The sequence below is a fragment of the Lipophrys pholis genome (assembly GCF_963383615.2).
Source record: "Lipophrys pholis genome assembly, chromosome: 10".
Taxonomy (NCBI): domain Eukaryota; kingdom Metazoa; phylum Chordata; class Actinopteri; order Blenniiformes; family Blenniidae; genus Lipophrys; species Lipophrys pholis.
In genome coordinates, this window is record NC_137640.1 from 10,261,903 (window position 1) to 10,277,586 (window position 15,684).

The window sequence follows — 15,684 nt, forward strand, 5'->3', positions numbered from 1 at the left end:
AAAAGGATGCTCGCTGACATGTCATGACACTGCATGAATCAGGCCACATTTACCATCTCATCCTGTTTATGCTCTCAAACTATTGTTTAGAGAATTGTCCATCTTATCCACGACTTTACAGTATTTTCAAGATCAAGTTATAACAATAGTAACACACTTTTGGAAAGGTGTAGCTATTAGAGGAGTAGCTGTGGTGACTCAGTCACAAAACCTTAGCAAGGGTTCTCCATCTGCAACGAACCATGTGCCAAATACACACACACACACACACACACACACACTCATACTCCTGTGGTGTCAGTTCTCAGATTATGAAACACAAACGCTGGGATATGCTGCCAAATCTTATTATACGCATGCTGCTTGTGTCTTTTTTTGTTTATATCGTGTGTGTGCTTCACCTGTGGTTTGTAATAGCTCTGCTGGTTGATCCCCCCCCCCTCTAAATGATCGTGGTCCAATCTTCCTAATCGACCCCTGACCTTTCAGGCTGAGGAGCCACAGTGAGACTTCCTGGAACAAATTATTGAGTCACTGTCCACGTGCAGGAGGACTCCCCTCGTTTCAGGATCTCAGTCTTTAATCATGAGCTTTGGGGTTCTGGGGATGAAGGGGGAGAAACAGCGTTTGTATCCCCCTAAAGAATTGTGGGCTTCTCTTTAAATCTCCAGCAGGCCGCGACCGCCACCTAGTGGCCGCGTGGGCGCACAACGACGTCACCCACGTAAAGGAGCGTCACGTGACCGCAGCATTGTACAGCATGGCGTCCTCGTTGATTTGTAGTGAGACACAGAGCAGGTAAATTAGTAAACTATAGCGTTAAACGAGTGGACTCTGTGTGCGAAGACACGTGTGACTAACAGACGCGAGTGTGTTTTCAGGGTGAGCTCGGTCCTGAACCGAGACGTCAAGCAGTTTGGGAAGAAATTCATGTTCGACAGTAACGAAGAGACCTGCTGGAACTCAGACCAGGTCAGAACGGCATTGTTGTGTTTTGTTTTTTTTAACTTATTTATTCATTAAAAATTCATTGCAGGCCTTTTACACGTGTGGCCAAAGTTTTAGTTGGGAGGCTTATCGATTCTCAGAAGATGCATAAACAGCGATTTTTTTTTCTCCCACAACAGCCATAAGAGAGAGATCATCTATTATATATTCTATTAAAATAAGTTTTCCTCTCTCTGTACCATGGGTGGACGTGATTTCTTCTTAGCGTGCCTAAGGTAGAAATACGATTATAATCGATCTTTGAGCCATAAGGTCTGCTCAAACTGATATAGAATTGTGTAATAACAGCAGGTGACCAGGTCAATCATCAAATTCCATTTCTGCAAGGAAAATAATGTACTAGTAGGTGTATTAGAGTCATAGAAAAACCAACAAACCCAACAATCGTGATGTGCACGCTCTGCACTCTGAATTTAATTAAAAGATGTATGTTCCATATAAAGTAGTGTGGAGCTCAGTTAGTCAGGTCATTCATTGTGTGAGAAAGCAGGTATCGATCAGGTGGCCCTTGTTTACAGATGAAGCCAGCAATTATTGTCTGTGTATTTCTTTCTGAAAACCTCAGAAATGTGTCATTCCAGATATTGTTGACAAGGCAGTATGTTACATGGTTTTGATACGTTACTGCTCTGCATCAGTCAGGCTGACTAGTGATTCTCTTTGCGTTATTTCAATGACAAAACAAAAAACCCAGCTGCAATGGTGCCATTTTCTAAACGGTTCTAATACACACTTTAGATTGAATTTTCATTTGATTCATAACTTCTTGTTGACCCTTCTTGTAGGCCGTTCAGAGACAAACAAAGGCCTGAATGTGGTCCACTGGCCATATAATCTCCAGGTATTAAGTAGACCATCTTTGGGATTTGAGTAAATTCATTGAAATATATGACAACAGTGTAATAGTGTGAGATTACACCGATATCTTTCTGATCTAAAACCATCGCCAGACGATACCGAAATCAATTCCAATACCTGTGTGTAGTAAATCTTACCTCATGCTGCAAGGGAAATTGTGCATTTTCTGTCATATCATAGCCATTAAAAAGACTCCAATACAATCAGTGAAGTTCCTTATTCTCTAGCTCAGCTCCTAAAATGACTGTTTGTGGTCATCCTTCATCTGCAAATTATATTGAGCTCCAGCTTGTGTGGCACATTTATACAGCTGCATCGGCATCACTAATCACAGGGGAACGAGGTGGATGGAATCATGCCAACCAGAAGGAAACTTAAATATTGCAATAGCTTTTAAGCTTTAATGAGAAAACACATGTCTCTCTAAAGATAGTAACTGTAACGGGGGTCCTCGGTTCTGGGCCCCGAGGGCCGGTGTCCACGTTTTAGCTCCTTCCCAGCTTCAGCACATTTCAATCGAAGGTTGATGTCATCATCAAGCTTGTAGAAAAGCCTAATAACGAGCCTCTTATTGCATTCAGGTGTGTTGCAACTGGGGGAGACCTAAAACATGCAGGGCAACAGAAATTGAAATTGTAATGTAAATTTCAATATGTTTACGTTAGAATCAGTTCAAAAACAGACACCATTGGTATCAGAGTCGAATGGGGCACTTTGTTTTTTTTTAATTTTTCCGTTCACTATTTCAGCAACTGGGAACATAAGCGGCCGTGGATCAACTCACATAATGACTACTACTGTAAAACATTCCCAGGAAAATTGTAGGCATATTGCATGAACATTTTAAAAGAAATCATGTCAAAAGAAAAATAATAATTCTAATGGTCAGTCAGGACATGTTTGGAAAATCTGACTCTGCATGGATGAGCATTTAGGGATCGATGATCAGTTTGTCAAAGAAAGCCCGGATGGTTTGGGGGGAAAAAAAAAAAAAAAGAGGCTCAAAACAACTCTTTTATATCTGGCTTTGATTTAATTAAAATGGTATTTTCTTAATTTCACCAATGACGATTTACTGCTACTATTTTTTATAAAACTGAATGTCTGTGAAGGAAGGGAGGTGGCTTCTGTTTTTAAAATGTCTTTTTTTAGCAAAAGTCACACCCTGTGTATACTATCATGTTAATCTGGATCTAAACTGTGCATTTGGCAGGGCGAGTGCCAATGGGTGTCCTTGGATTTCCCCAAGTCGGTCCGAGTGTCTGAGTTCCAGGTCCAATTCCAGGGAGGGTTCTCAGCTAAAACCTGCAGAATAGAAGGTAAAGCTCACGGGATGGTTCATTTTTGAAATTGTTGACTGCCTCCCACTTTTAGTGTTTGTTGTTTCAGTGGCTACAAGTAAAGGTAAAATCATTTCCACTTGTGCTTTATGCAGGCTGTCCAAAGGATGGAGACTTGACAGTGCTCAGCAAGTTTTACCCAGAAGACAACAACTCACTCCAGATATCCTTCACGCTCAGTGTGTAATTAACAGGTAGAGGTTTAGGGGAATTCTTTACTATACCGAGGCAAAATTAATGATGGTTAAAAATGCATCTGCAGTTATGGAAGTTATTTTTCTGAACAATAAGGGTGTTTGTTTGTTTTTATCAAATCCTAATTCCTACAATTAGTGCTTGCTTATACATGTTACATTGCTTTATTATGTTAAATGGAATAATGATTTACATTTTTATTATATTGAATGCGCTTTTAAAGGTTTCCAGCCGACCAGTAATTTTACATTTGCTCAAGTGGTCCCTGTCCCCACTTGAATACGTGTTTCTTATTACTGTGCAACATGGTTCATAATAAGTATCAGACAATATTTTCCTAGGCATGCTGTACATTACCACGCTTATCTTGTTCTTAACTCCACACCCACAGCTTTCCCATCCAGGAGGCCCCTGCTGTGGACAAAATTAAAATAATGTTTGAGAATAGTGCTGACTTTTTTGGGAGAATTATTGTTTATTCCTTGGACATCCTGGGGGAAACAGCCTCATGACTCTCGTTTTTATTCTCTCATGGGGGGGCGGGTGACCACTGAGTGAAATACAGGATGCATGATGTTGTGGTGGCACTTGGGAAACTTCATCTGCAACGCCACCTCGCGAACTGATGTGAACATGGCCTTTTTTGGTCAAACTGCGCACGGGGTTCTGCCAGACAACCTTCATTATCCAGACACAAGGTGCAAGTTTTTATTGTAAATTTATTTGGCTTGCTCTGATTGCAACAGCACTTGGAAAAACCAATCATCCTTACAGGTATTGTGCCTTTTGGGACGAAGTGCCATTCCAGTAGAAAAATACAATTTCATTACAACTCGTATACTCTCATTTCTTTGCTGCTCTTCAGCCAAGCTGCTGCACAACTGTCACATTTTACTCTCTGTACTTTTTTTTTTTTTTACACATTGCAATGTATGTAAATGAAATAAAAGGAACTATGCAGTCTACACTGGGAATGTCTCCATGTGGTCATATCAGTTGTGAAAGATGTATCCATCATCTCGCAGGATAACAGGTCATGGATTTTTAGACCAGTCAACATCAAAATGTCCTTTGTCGTCACTTTGACTACTGTCATGTTGGTCGCTTGTAGAGTTTCAGGATATGATCCTCCAAGACTTTCTGAACTACAAAGAAAGAACAAGAAAATGTTAAATAAGCAAAACTGTACAGCCTTTCATAAAAAAAAAACTAGAGATTATTCTGTGACATGAGCATCAGATATAGAGGGTGCAAAATGTGTGGCTGCTTTAGTTTCTGAGGTATGGTCGCCTTAAATCACTGTTGATCTGCAGAAATGATAGGATGCTTGGAATTTTAAAGATTTGTATTAAATAGTAAATGTCTACAACCATGAACAATTGGCATATCCATACTAACATTTATGAGCTGACCAATTTGAATAAATCCAGTTGCGTTAAAAGGTTGCATAGAGATTCCAACGTGGCATTTTCTCAGCGGCCACTCCTAGTCTAAGGAAAATATTTTCCACAAACAAATGGATCCTCCAACAAAATCACAATAGATGTTTGACATTTTTATATGTGACACTTCTGGTATTGGATTTTAAGAGCTATTGGAGTGTGTCTGACAGAATGAAATATGATTCAATACAAATCAGGGAGAGACTCCGGCTTTAGAGAAGCCAGTTCAGGTGGTTCAGACACCTTAAGGTATCACCTTGTGTGAGTGTAAGAAGCAGGAGCACCAAGGACCTGCTGAAGAGATTGTATGTCTCAATTGGTTTCAGTTCATCTTAGTGGGGTTTCCCCCACCGGCGCTGGAGGAAGCTGTGTTGGGCTGTGATGTCTGGGCTTTTGCCTGTTTGACTAATAAGATGCATAGCATTTTGGTGCAGCCCATTTCCCTTTTAGACCAAGGCCAACTGTTTAAGCATCCATATCTCAGGAACCAAAACAAGCTTTTGCACAAATCTAGGCTGGCCAGTTGAAATTTCTTTTTTAAATCTACCCATTTGGCGTGAGATGACAATGGGAACATTTGAAATAAAAGAAAAACGCATACTTTTTTTGTGGCCCAGAGCTACAGCTAAGGCCATTGGACTGTATCCAGAATCAGACTCAATAGTCATGTCTGCTCCTTTGGCTAAAAGAAAGCACAGTAAAAGAGATTTTTTTTTTTTTTTAGAATTCATTCAGATTTTGACTGAATTCATCATGATTTCTATACATGCAATGTACCAAGTAGTGCCTCTACGCATTTGATATGGTTCCCTCGCACTGCATAGAGAAGAGGAGTACCCCCATTCTGAAAAAATAAAAGACAGTGTACGGATTAATCACAGAACACAAATGCATTTTAGAAAAATGCAAATATATCTCTAATTTGAGATATTTTAGATTTTTTAAGAGTTATGGTAAGTTATAAAAGACTATTGTACCCAGTCATAAGTGTTAATGTCCACCCCATGTTTCAGCAGTGACACCACAATGTCCACGTAACCTCCGGAGCTGGCCAGTGTCAGAGCGCTCTCTCGTCCCCGTGCAATAGTGTTGGGGTCTGCACCCTAGAATACAGTAAGCAACAACGACACTTTGCCAATTTCTTTTGATGATGTATATGGCGCATGCATAACTATAGGACAGTCGTCTTGGTTTTGCATGTGGTGGGTATGAACTTGGTACTTTGACTGGAGATCACATAGATATATGCATGCCTGAAAAATAAACAGGTGAAACACAGAGATGGTGGGGAGAAAACTAGGATGCCTAGGCTTGCGGTCGATCCTCACCAGGGTGTCATGTGACATACCATCAGTGTTGTGAGGTGCCGACTTTGCAACCCTGGCAAAACATTTGTCTAATTTGCTTTTTTGTGTTGTTTTTTTGTTTTGTGTAAGGTAATGTCATACTAAAGAATTGGCGGTTATTGCATTAAAGTATGTATGTTGTCGTTTGAGTGGATGAGGCCAATGTCAAAGTTCCATTTCGTGTGGCTTCACCTTCTCCAATAGAAAGTCCACCACTGCTTTCTCTCCAAATGCTGCTGCCCACATCAGAGGACTAAACCCTCTTTCGTCCTGTCTACTGAGGAGTGAACCGTCTGCAAGGTAAATGTGATTACAGTCCAATAGAAGACATTACAAACAGTTATATTGGTATATAAAAAAAAAACATGCTTGCTGTTATTGTGAATGTTTTCACTAACCTTTACTCAGATGTGCAGCCACTTGTGAAACCTCGCCTTGAGCTGCCAGCTGGTGTATGGACAGAGCTATTGGCGAAAGTCTAAAATAACTTCACATGGTCAAGATATTTAAAACGTGTGTACAATATCACAGCATGTTTGCTAGGTCTTACAGTCCAGTGTTGCTGGGCGAACTGTAAGCTCATTCCCTCGCTGCTTGTTGGTCAGAGTGGTGGAGTGTTTGAACAAATCATCTTCACCCAGGTCTATGTTCTCTGGAAGCAGCAGAAATCAGACAGCCAGATATAAGGGAGCAGGACAGATGTGCTTTGGTTGTTTTTAAATGATCTGTTTTGTGAGTTCAGAACTTTAATTGCCACAGTATCACGGGTAGATCCTAAATAAAATGCCTTGGGATCTCTCACCTCTTGACTCGGAGGGACACACAATGGCACTAACATGCTGGCCATCGGCAACCTCACTATCACCCCCGCTCTCCATGATCACTGCAAAGACAAAAACACACCAAAACTCAAAACTGACTAGGCTTATGGCATCAACACAAAGTTTCGAAATCATGTCCGTTTTTTTAAAACGCCAATTGCATTTGCACTCACCACATTTAGCCTCAACGTGAACCGCGCTCACTTCCTTTTGTGAAAATTGAAAGTAAATTTTCTCGGACGATACGGTGGCTCTTACTGATCTTCGAATTGCGCAGAGAGTACTTTAAATGCCGCTCATACGTCTAGGAAATATGTTCACCAAACAGGATACAATATGTTTGAATCAAGGCGTATTCTTGCATCTAGGACTCTTTGAGGGAAGAACTATAGTTTTCCACAATCTACATTTCCGCCCGGAGTTTATTCTGGTTGCACACAACAACAATAATACGGAAGCGGCTGCTGCAGTCCAGTGATCCCCCGCACAGCGACTTAGCGTCTCACGGTAAAACTTCGACTATGGATGACCAGGAGATGCAACTTAAAGTCAGACGAGGTGAGCATGAACCACACAAAGGAGTCATAAACGTACCTCATTTAAATCGCAAAGTCCTCGGTTACGTTAGCCTGGCCGCGGTGTGCTAAAGCTAACTGGTATGAAGTCTTGTTATGATATGTGTCCATGTCCCGAGTTGTTGTTTGGAACCAGCGTCCTTTCTTCCTCTGTTCCCTGCAAACTGCAAGTGAGACTTTATTGATCTCTTCACAGTGACTGACAAATTCACGGAGAGCATGTACGTCCTGGCCAACGAACCGTCGGTGGCCCTTTACAGGCTGCAGGAGCACGTCAGGAGGTCTCTGCCGGAGCTGGTCCAACACAAGGTACTCTTCACGAGACACCCTGAGGGAGAGTTTTATTTTTTATTAATTTATTTGTTTTGTTAAATAAAACACTCTTCAATTTCCTTATATTTCAATGCATGTCGACAGAGATCTTTGCATTGTGCTGATTAGATCATTTCTAAGTGCAGCTCTTAGGCTGTTCACACAGAAATGAAAATAAATAAACGGTATAGTTTCAGTGTTTATTCACATTTCTAGCACCAATATGAAAAGTGTGGTTGACACAGATAAACGATGTTCATATTGCTGGTATGGACACTAATCGATATTTACACATATAGTCAAATCTTGATGAGAAAAAGCATCTCCTATAGTTAGCTTTTATAGACAGTGGGAAATAGACATAAGCCATGAACCTGAACAATGTTTCTGTGTGTAATACAGTGCAATACATTTTTTTATACAGTTCACATGTATGAAATATATATATTTAAATATTTGTTGACTATATCAATGTCTCATTTAACAAACTAGAGACTATGTTAAAATCATTTACATCATATTAAAAAGGCACTTAAGATAAATGAAAACCATAAAACAACAATAGTCTATCAGACTGAAAAGAACACTTCAGGTTACACTCATAAAGAAGGCCAATCAAAAATATCCGAAATATGTTCTAACTATACCATAGCACCATTTAAAAAAGACACTGTGATCGTGCATATTTGCCCAAATTGAAATTGTCCCCACAGAAAGTACTTAAGCTGTTAATTCATTTTTCAACACATTTAATTGCACTTTTAACATCAACATTCCTAAATTACAATGTGGCATCTTGCCAGTTGGCTTTAAAATGTACATGTATCCCCTTGTGGTAAGGCCATAAATAATAAGTTAGACTGGTCACATTTGTTCTGTCTGTGGCTTCTACTGGGATTAACTCACAGAATCATCAAGCCCAGTTTAAGTAAAGTAGCATGACGTCTGTAATCCAATTCAATAGGCTGTTTAACAGAAGTAGGTATTTTGTTTTTTGTTATTTTTTTTCCCTAAGGAAAAACATTGCATAAGTTTTTGAGTCAATGATGCAATCAAAGTGACTGTTGGCATGTGGATGGTTAGATAGATAGATAGATAGATAATTTCTAATTCATGTTATATGTTCAATTGGGACTTGATGCTTTGATGTAAGAATAAGTATGTCAGCATTTGCAGTTTCACAAAAGAGGCTGCAAAGTATTTGCATGTGGGCAAAAATAAATCCTATATTCTGCATTCCTGCTTTGGGCCATGGAGTAATTACAAACATTTCATCTGGCGAGAGTGTTTGAAGTCACAAAGCTGTAAATCCCATGAACTCTAGGCGGTTCATGATGAATTTAGTAGAATGCGTTTCGTCCTTTCATTTCCAATTTTATTTTATTTATACAACACCCAATACAAGTCATTTCAAGGCACTTTTACAGAGAAAAACCCAGCATTATGGGACACAGTGTTCCTGTTCAAAGCTGTTTTTCTTGTGTTTTGTTTCTTTCACAGACAGATATGCAGAGCTGGGAAGAACAAAGTCAAGGAGCCATTTACACCGTAGAATATGCATGCAGGTGAGTTGATGCAGACTTAAAATCTTAATGAAAGTGAGCGTTCCCTGACTTGACACTCAAATTGATCTGTTGGTTTTCGCAGTGCCGTGAAGAGCATGTCAAACAGCAGCCTGTATTTTAAAAACATCGACGGTCTTCTCCGTCAAGCCATCAGCATGAAGGAGCAGATCAGTAGCTCTCAAGGTCGCAGGTGGGAGGCATTAGTGAATATTCACCGAGACATACTGAACTTGAAGCATGGTGTTGGGAGAAATGAGAGATGGTCTAACATGCTACATTACTCTACTTTCTTTAGGATGACATTGCAGCTTTTGAAATGTTTCATATATACTAAATCCATCTCTGCTTTGGAGAAAATATGTTCATCACAAGTGTTTTTTTTATTGTTATCTTTCCAAATTGAAACGCTTAATTGAAACAAACACCGTAATTGCTGAAAGTACCCAGACTATTACGGGATTATATGTTTTGTAATTATAACCAATCGAACGCAAGGTTGAGCAATACACCGTCAAGTCTTTGGGCTTTCACCTTATAGCTTTTCATCCTCTTTATCTATTTTTTACTCCACATTAGGCCTCGGTTCCTGATCAACTTTTATTTCTGTTTGTTGTATTTTTCATTTGTTTTCTCTTGTGTCAATTCATGTTTTACCTTGCCTCTCAGTTTACGTCTCTCCTGAGCTTTTGGTTGTTAAGCTAATTTAATGTTTCCCCATTGTATTCTTCTATAGTTTGCATATGTTTTGTTTTGTTTTCCACTGACCCCTGCATGGAGCTCACATGATGTGACTCTTTCTCCTAGCCCCCTTGTTTCCGCTCCACATGCCCCATCCACTTCCTCATGACCTCTGCACAGGTGCCAAAGGTTAGTAGTTTCCTGACATGGCACATCAATAACGAGAAATCTCTACAAAGACAGGAGTAAAACTAATCTTTTGTTTGTTTGTTTCTGCAACAGCTTAAATTTTATTAATTTATTCAAAGTTTATGTGAAATTTTGAATGACATGGCAAAACACATCTGCACTTTGTGTGTACATATTTGGCAAAAAGCTACTATATACAAGAGAATATAGTATTTACATGAAGATGATGAAAGCTATAAACTCGTCAGGTCGATACTTGTGTGGCACTGGTATGTATCGGATTCAAATCAAGTTCATCCATACGAATAAGGTCCAAGACTTTTGTAGTGAATTTACCACCAAGAGAACGTCCACAAAGATACTTGATCATATGAATGGGAGAAGTGTTGACGTAGCTCAAAACTGACAGTCCTGTGGTTTGTACAAACTAACAAGTTATACCACGGCACTGTCGTCGGCGTCTGCAGCGCATGAAGGGTATCGGCCTTCTGAAGCCGCAGCGTAGTTCACACAAGAGTTGAGTCCTTTGCAGAGATCCCTGACTTGCGCGCGAGGACACTCCTCATCTCATTATTGACCCCATTCCAGGGTTTGACCTGGGCCTGTAACAAACCAGACTCGGTAGACAGGGTCCGGTGCATTCGAGGAAAGCTCCCGCCACTGCTGTAGCCGTCTCTCTCACTCGAGTGGCCCTGTGACCCTTCAGTAGGGGAATACTGCGGCTGCTGATAGTGTTCTCGCTGCCTGGGATTGCCGCACTGTGGGTAGGACAGCTGCGGCGGAAGGTGAGACTGGCTGCGGTGAATTCGTGGCTTGTCCACGCCGATCTTCAGCTCGCAGGGCCGGGAGACAGGCGCGTTGATTCTACTGCCACCGTGGTCATTCTGAAAGAGGGTGTTGAGGTGGTCGCTGTGGTAGTGCTTGGCACTGCGGGAGGCTTTGACCAGAGAGTGTATCACAACAACCAACACAATTAGGATCCCAGAGGCGAGGACACAAGCGCTGGCGATGCCGGTCTCTATCTCAAATATTAGGAGCATGAAGATTGACATAGCTGCAAAGAAAGAAAGGAAATAGATTGTGAAATTCTGATTTTATTAAGGCAGAACTATAGATTAAATTAGATCAATCTTTAGTAGTCCCACAAGTGAGCATATGTTACAATCAAACTATGTTTTACTGTAAGGGAGCACACGAATAAAAACAAAACGCATTGAAAGATTCTGAAACAAGTTGTTCTATATTTGTCCGCAGGAAAAGGACCGTGGACTCAGGCATGCAGAAAGAGGGGGCAGAAAAGCACAGCTCTGGGATGTGACGCGACTTCCTGAATCCACGGTGTTGCCGGGGGAAATTCTCGCTCGGCTACCTATTGATAGCAGCTGAAGTCGGGGCATGAGGGCGACACCACCTCATCACAATGGAGTGACTGCTTCCAGTGACCCTCAGTACAAGCCACCCCGTGGAACAGAGCACAGCAGCGCTGCCAGGTTCAGCATTAAAAACACTTAAGTCATGGCTGCTCAAAGAATGCATTGTACTCTGGAACTCACTGGACGGATCAGAGCAGTGGGACCAGCAGTGCGGTTTTGCCTGCGCCGTTGAAAATCTTTATCTTAGAATTTTCAGCAACAGTTCCAAGGCCCCAAATATTTTAGAAAAAGAATTAGGCTATAAAATGGACTATTTTTGGTGGGAGAAAACCAATGTGATGGATACTTTCCAGTCTGCTTTTCATAAATTACACTTAAGAGAAATTGCTACTGTCAAATCACAGTATGAAATGCAGAGTAGAAACCCATTAGAACCAGAACTTTATACTCTCCCGAATCTGCTACTATCAAATGATTACCAGGCATAAGGACTTGTTTGGGATTAGTCATGTTGTTGTTTAATGGATTATGTTCTATCTGAGGGATCTCTTAGTGTTTATATAAAGGTTTCATACTGCCTTCCTGCTCTGCGGGGTACCCCAGGGATTGGTTCTGGGTCCGATTCCATTTTTGCTATACATAATCCTTTTTGGCCAAATAATGCTTTACCATATCATCTCTATGCTGACAATATCCAGAGACATTGTTCTTTTAAAGCTTTTGAATTTTTTCGATTGGCCAGTTGAAGAAATTGCCCAACAGAACTCAAGCAATGGTTAAAACAACAATTTTCCTACAGTTGAGCGATGAGAAAGCTGAAACTTTGATCATAGCGCCAGACAAGCTGATCCAGAAAGCACACTGGCTTTTTAGGTTCTTCAGATAAATAAATCCTGTCTTTAAAATGTGGCTGTCCACTTTGATAGTTTGATGTTTGTTTTAGCATCACTCCAAACAGCTGCTTAGGAATTCTTTTTACTGTTTGAGAAATATCTTACAACTCAGACTCCTGGTGACAAAAGCTGAACTTAATGATTATCCACCTTTTTATCTGTTCTCATTTGGATTATTGTCACAGTGCTTTGGACCGTCTTCCGACTTCCCAAATGCAGCAGCAGGACTTTTCAACTGGCACCAAAAGAACGTCTGGCTTTCCTCCAGTCTTGGCTTCTCTTCAGTAAATTTTTGAATTTGTGTTCAAACTTTAGTCTTAACTTTTAGGGCCCTACATGGTCAACCTGAACAATAAACCACTGACCTGCCGAAAGCTTATTGTTCTTCCCGTGCTCTGAGGTCAACAGGTGAGAAGTTGCTGTTGGTCCCACGCACTCTGTTTTAAACTTGTGGAGTTTGAGCGTTTCAGGCACCCAAACTGTGGAATTCTCTCCGGGTTGTCTCTCCGCAGCGGAGACTGCATTGCCTCTTTCAAAAAAGCTGTTGTTTCATTTTTATCTGTGAAAAGTACTATATGAATAAATAATTTTCTTTCGGACATTGATATCTGGATTTTTGTTGCCTATTCGTAAACCATTAAATGTCTAACAAGTTGCCTCTATGACAGATTGGGTTGGGTACATTTGCACACTTTTCAAAGTTTTAAAAAGTTTTGTTTTATCCAATTTTCTCACCTGCCAAATACACTGAAACCCCCATGCAGAAGAGCCCGATGGCCACATGTCGCACAGCCCTGCTGTCCAAAAGGAACCAGTCAGCTCTGTTGAAACAAAATGTCTTTATTAATATAAAAGGGACGCACACTTACAGAAAACAGTAGACTAGTTTCTTGTTTGTTCATAACTCTACTACAAAGTGTGGTCGTTTGATGTCTGTTTTCCTCTCTCACTGTGGTCTTCCTCGTCCCTCTGTAGGTTGCACACCTGACTTCAGTTTGTTTTCGGATAAAGAGACACAGAGGGAATGGGGGTATTAAGTTATGGTTCATTGTTGTATAGCATCCCATATTTGGGCCATGAAGTTTCTGATGCCGCAACATTTTGAGTTCCTATAATATTATTATTATTTTTTTTTTATTGTTTTGACCGAAGGGCTTTTCTTGTGACGCGGCTCATTATTCACTTTTCCCTTGGAATGTCCCCTCTGTCAGCCGGTAGGTCCTGGGGTATGCTGCTGGATTTTCTAAACCGACGTGGGAAAGGGCCAGCCAGAGGCCGTGTGTTGGGTGCATAATGAGAGGAGGGCCATTGTTTAGATAGGATTTGTAAGGGTTGAGAGGTGGGGGTCGACCAACAGCATTGCAGTGCGGGCCTCTGCACTCTGACACGGGAGCTGGCGTATTTCAAGCTCCAGAAGCTGTGTTCTCTTTTCAGGAGACCCAATTGTTGAATTCATTATCTGGGGTGAACCTGCAGTTTAGGAATTAGCTATTAAAGAAGATTGTGTGGGCACGAGGAGCTCACACACATACTGAAGGGATGAATGGTGTGTGACCACAACATAGGAAATCCATGTAAGAGCTGCAACACCTGATTGTTCACACAACATGCAATCTTACTCATGTTATTGTTATGATTTAGGAGCTATATGCGTGGTAGAGAGTAATAACAGGATTATAAATAGCAATAACAGTAACTAATAGCTTCAACGGATTATCCATTTTAAGATGGACTAGGATTAAAATTTAAAAAAAGAAACTTCCAGGTTTATTGTATTCCATACAGTTATTTTAATTAGTACCTGCCAGAAAGTTTCTAAATGTGACGTATGTCGTATAAACAGCAGTATAAAAATTAAACAAAACAAAAGACCGTGGCAGCGGCAGGTGTTGACCAACAGGTGGGGAATACCTGTCGGTGTCCTGCTCGCCCCTGCAGACCTCCGTGGAGAAGTAGCTGTGCAGCAGGCAGACCACCACCGAGCTGAGGTTGAGGGTGAGGGACAGCGCGGAGAGCACCGTGGACACCGGCAGCAGCACGGCCCAGACGTGCGGGGGGATGAGCGCGGAGGTGGACGGGGGGGACTCCCGCACCGCTGTCTGCTGCGACAGCAGCTGGAAGATCAGAATGACCGACAGAACGGACATGATGGCGGATAAGATCCCCAGCAGAGAGAGGACGATCAGCGACCGCTGGCTGTACTTCTGCGTCATGTTTGTCCCAGATATCCTGCGGTCGGGATGACAGAAAGTTTCCCTTCTGTGTGGAAAAAAAAGAAGAAGAAAAAGAAAAAGAAGCTCCGCGCGCGGTCCTAAAGTCCCGCAAAGTGCGCCTGCATGGCGGAGAGCGCAGGAAATGCTCCGCGTCCTGTGTGGAGGAAAAGGGCTTGTCCTCGGTGTGGACTGGAGCCTGTTGTGGTCAGAGCGCCCCGCAGCCCCGTCTGACCATGTGATGGGCTCCAAATCCCCCAGATTAAAAAGTTCGCCACAACAATGGACTTTTTCTCTCGGATGGTCGGAAACAAAACCTCGACCTGCTCGCAGACTCAACAGCGTGACCGAACAAAGGCCATCAGACGCTTGTCGACCCATGATTATCAGACAATTAGAGAAAAGAAACGCACACTGATTAAAGTTTGGACCAAGAGATTCACCCAAAATGTAAATATTTCAACACATAAACCTCGTTAAAAATCTGCTGATATTTGGCTGTACCCTCTCAGGTTGCTGGTTCGAGTCCATGTTGAACTGTACCTGTTATTCAAATATTTAACATGGTACACAATAAATTATAAAAAGCTATACATTAGACATCCGTTTTGCACCATGTATCAATAGCAATACAATACAATCAAAATCAATACAATAAATGCATGATAAAACAGATTAGGGCAACAGGCCAGTTCAAAAAGATGAGGAAGTGAGGAAACAAAATGCTCAATTGCCACAGGCTGTTTTTTTTTTTTGTTTTTTTTAAGTAAGACAGTGCCATACCCTTCAAACAATTACTCTCAGTTGTTTAAAGGAGCATATATTATGGCCGGATGGAGTGTGTTGACAATAGCCCTGGGTCCTCTTATGAGCCTGCTT

At 41.4% G+C, this 15,684-nt stretch overlaps 4 protein-coding genes across 5 annotated transcripts; 2 read left to right on the forward strand and 2 right to left on the reverse strand.

Moving 5' to 3' along the window:
* Positions 1-751: 751 nt before the first annotated feature.
* nr2c2ap (nuclear receptor 2C2-associated protein) lies at positions 752-3,913 on the forward strand (the record flags this gene model as incomplete). Its single annotated transcript, XM_080473758.1, has 5 exons — positions 752-798; positions 882-972; positions 3,080-3,185; positions 3,302-3,369; positions 3,791-3,913. Exons 1-5 carry the CDS (start codon positions 761-763, stop codon positions 3,911-3,913), a joined length of 426 nt encoding a protein of 141 aa, XP_080329884.1. The 5' UTR covers positions 752-760.
* On the reverse strand, positions 3,863-7,438 carry rfxank (regulatory factor X-associated ankyrin-containing protein). The gene is made up of 9 exons (XM_080473755.1): positions 7,184-7,438; positions 6,992-7,072; positions 6,740-6,841; positions 6,588-6,653; positions 6,382-6,482; positions 5,821-5,946; positions 5,621-5,687; positions 5,445-5,525; positions 3,863-4,546 (listed from the first exon to the last, which is right to left on the reverse strand). Exons 2-9 carry the CDS (start codon positions 7,065-7,067, stop codon positions 4,494-4,496), a joined length of 672 nt encoding a protein of 223 aa, XP_080329881.1. The 5' UTR covers positions 7,068-7,072; positions 7,184-7,438; the 3' UTR covers positions 3,863-4,493.
* Positions 7,439-7,449: 11 nt separating this feature from the next.
* On the forward strand, positions 7,450-13,194 carry borcs8 (BLOC-1 related complex subunit 8). 2 transcript variants are annotated; one of them, XM_080473760.1, is made up of 6 exons: positions 7,450-7,568; positions 7,782-7,894; positions 9,398-9,462; positions 9,545-9,652; positions 10,267-10,329; positions 11,584-13,194. In XM_080473760.1, exons 1-5 carry the CDS (start codon positions 7,532-7,534, stop codon positions 10,307-10,309), a joined length of 366 nt encoding a protein of 121 aa, XP_080329886.1. In that variant the 5' UTR covers positions 7,450-7,531; the 3' UTR covers positions 10,310-10,329; positions 11,584-13,194. The 2 variants fall into 2 exon arrangements, with proteins under 2 accessions (XP_080329886.1, XP_080329885.1); XM_080473759.1 differs by lacking the exon at positions 10,267-10,329 and having other exon boundaries at positions 7,452-7,568.
* tmem221 (transmembrane protein 221) lies at positions 9,254-15,277 on the reverse strand. Its single transcript, XM_080473754.1, has 3 exons — positions 14,507-15,277; positions 13,331-13,416; positions 9,254-11,383 (listed from the first exon to the last, which is right to left on the reverse strand). The coding sequence occupies exons 1-3, from the start codon at positions 15,184-15,186 to the stop codon at positions 10,836-10,838; spliced, it is 1,314 nt and encodes a 437-aa protein (XP_080329880.1). The 5' UTR covers positions 15,187-15,277; the 3' UTR covers positions 9,254-10,835.
* Positions 15,278-15,684: the final 407 nt, after the last annotated feature.

What these genes read in the sequence shown, in the direction of transcription:
- rfxank (XM_080473755.1), bottom strand. Translation starts at nt 7,067, where the DNA reads ATGGAGAGCGGGGGTGATAGTGAGGTTGCCGATGGCCAGCATGTTAGT. An exon ending in TGGACTTTCTATTGGAGAAG is followed by an intron (nt 5,947 to 6,381) that starts GTGAAGCCACAC and finishes ACTGTATTCTAG; the next exon opens with GGTGCAGACCCCAACACTAT. An exon ending in ACATTAACACTTATGACTGG is followed by an intron (nt 5,688 to 5,820) that starts GTACAATAGTCT and finishes TTATTTTTTCAG; the next exon opens with AATGGGGGTACTCCTCTTCT.
- borcs8 (XM_080473759.1), top strand. Translation starts at nt 7,532, where the DNA reads ATGGATGACCAGGAGATGCAACTTAAAGTCAGACGAG. An exon ending in GCAACTTAAAGTCAGACGAG is followed by an intron (nt 7,569 to 7,781) that starts GTGAGCATGAAC and finishes ATCTCTTCACAG; the next exon opens with TGACTGACAAATTCACGGAG. An exon ending in CGGAGCTGGTCCAACACAAG is followed by an intron (nt 7,895 to 9,397) that starts GTACTCTTCACG and finishes TTTCTTTCACAG; the next exon opens with ACAGATATGCAGAGCTGGGA.
- tmem221 (XM_080473754.1), bottom strand. Translation starts at nt 15,186, where the DNA reads ATGGGTCGACAAGCGTCTGATGGCCTTTGTTCGGTCACGCTGTTGAGT. An exon ending in GGCGAGCAGGACACCGACAG is followed by an intron (nt 13,417 to 14,506) that starts GTATTCCCCACC and finishes TTGTTTCAACAG; the next exon opens with AGCTGACTGGTTCCTTTTGG. An exon ending in GGTTTCAGTGTATTTGGCAG is followed by an intron (nt 11,384 to 13,330) that starts GTGAGAAAATTG and finishes CTTTCTTTGCAG; the next exon opens with CTATGTCAATCTTCATGCTC.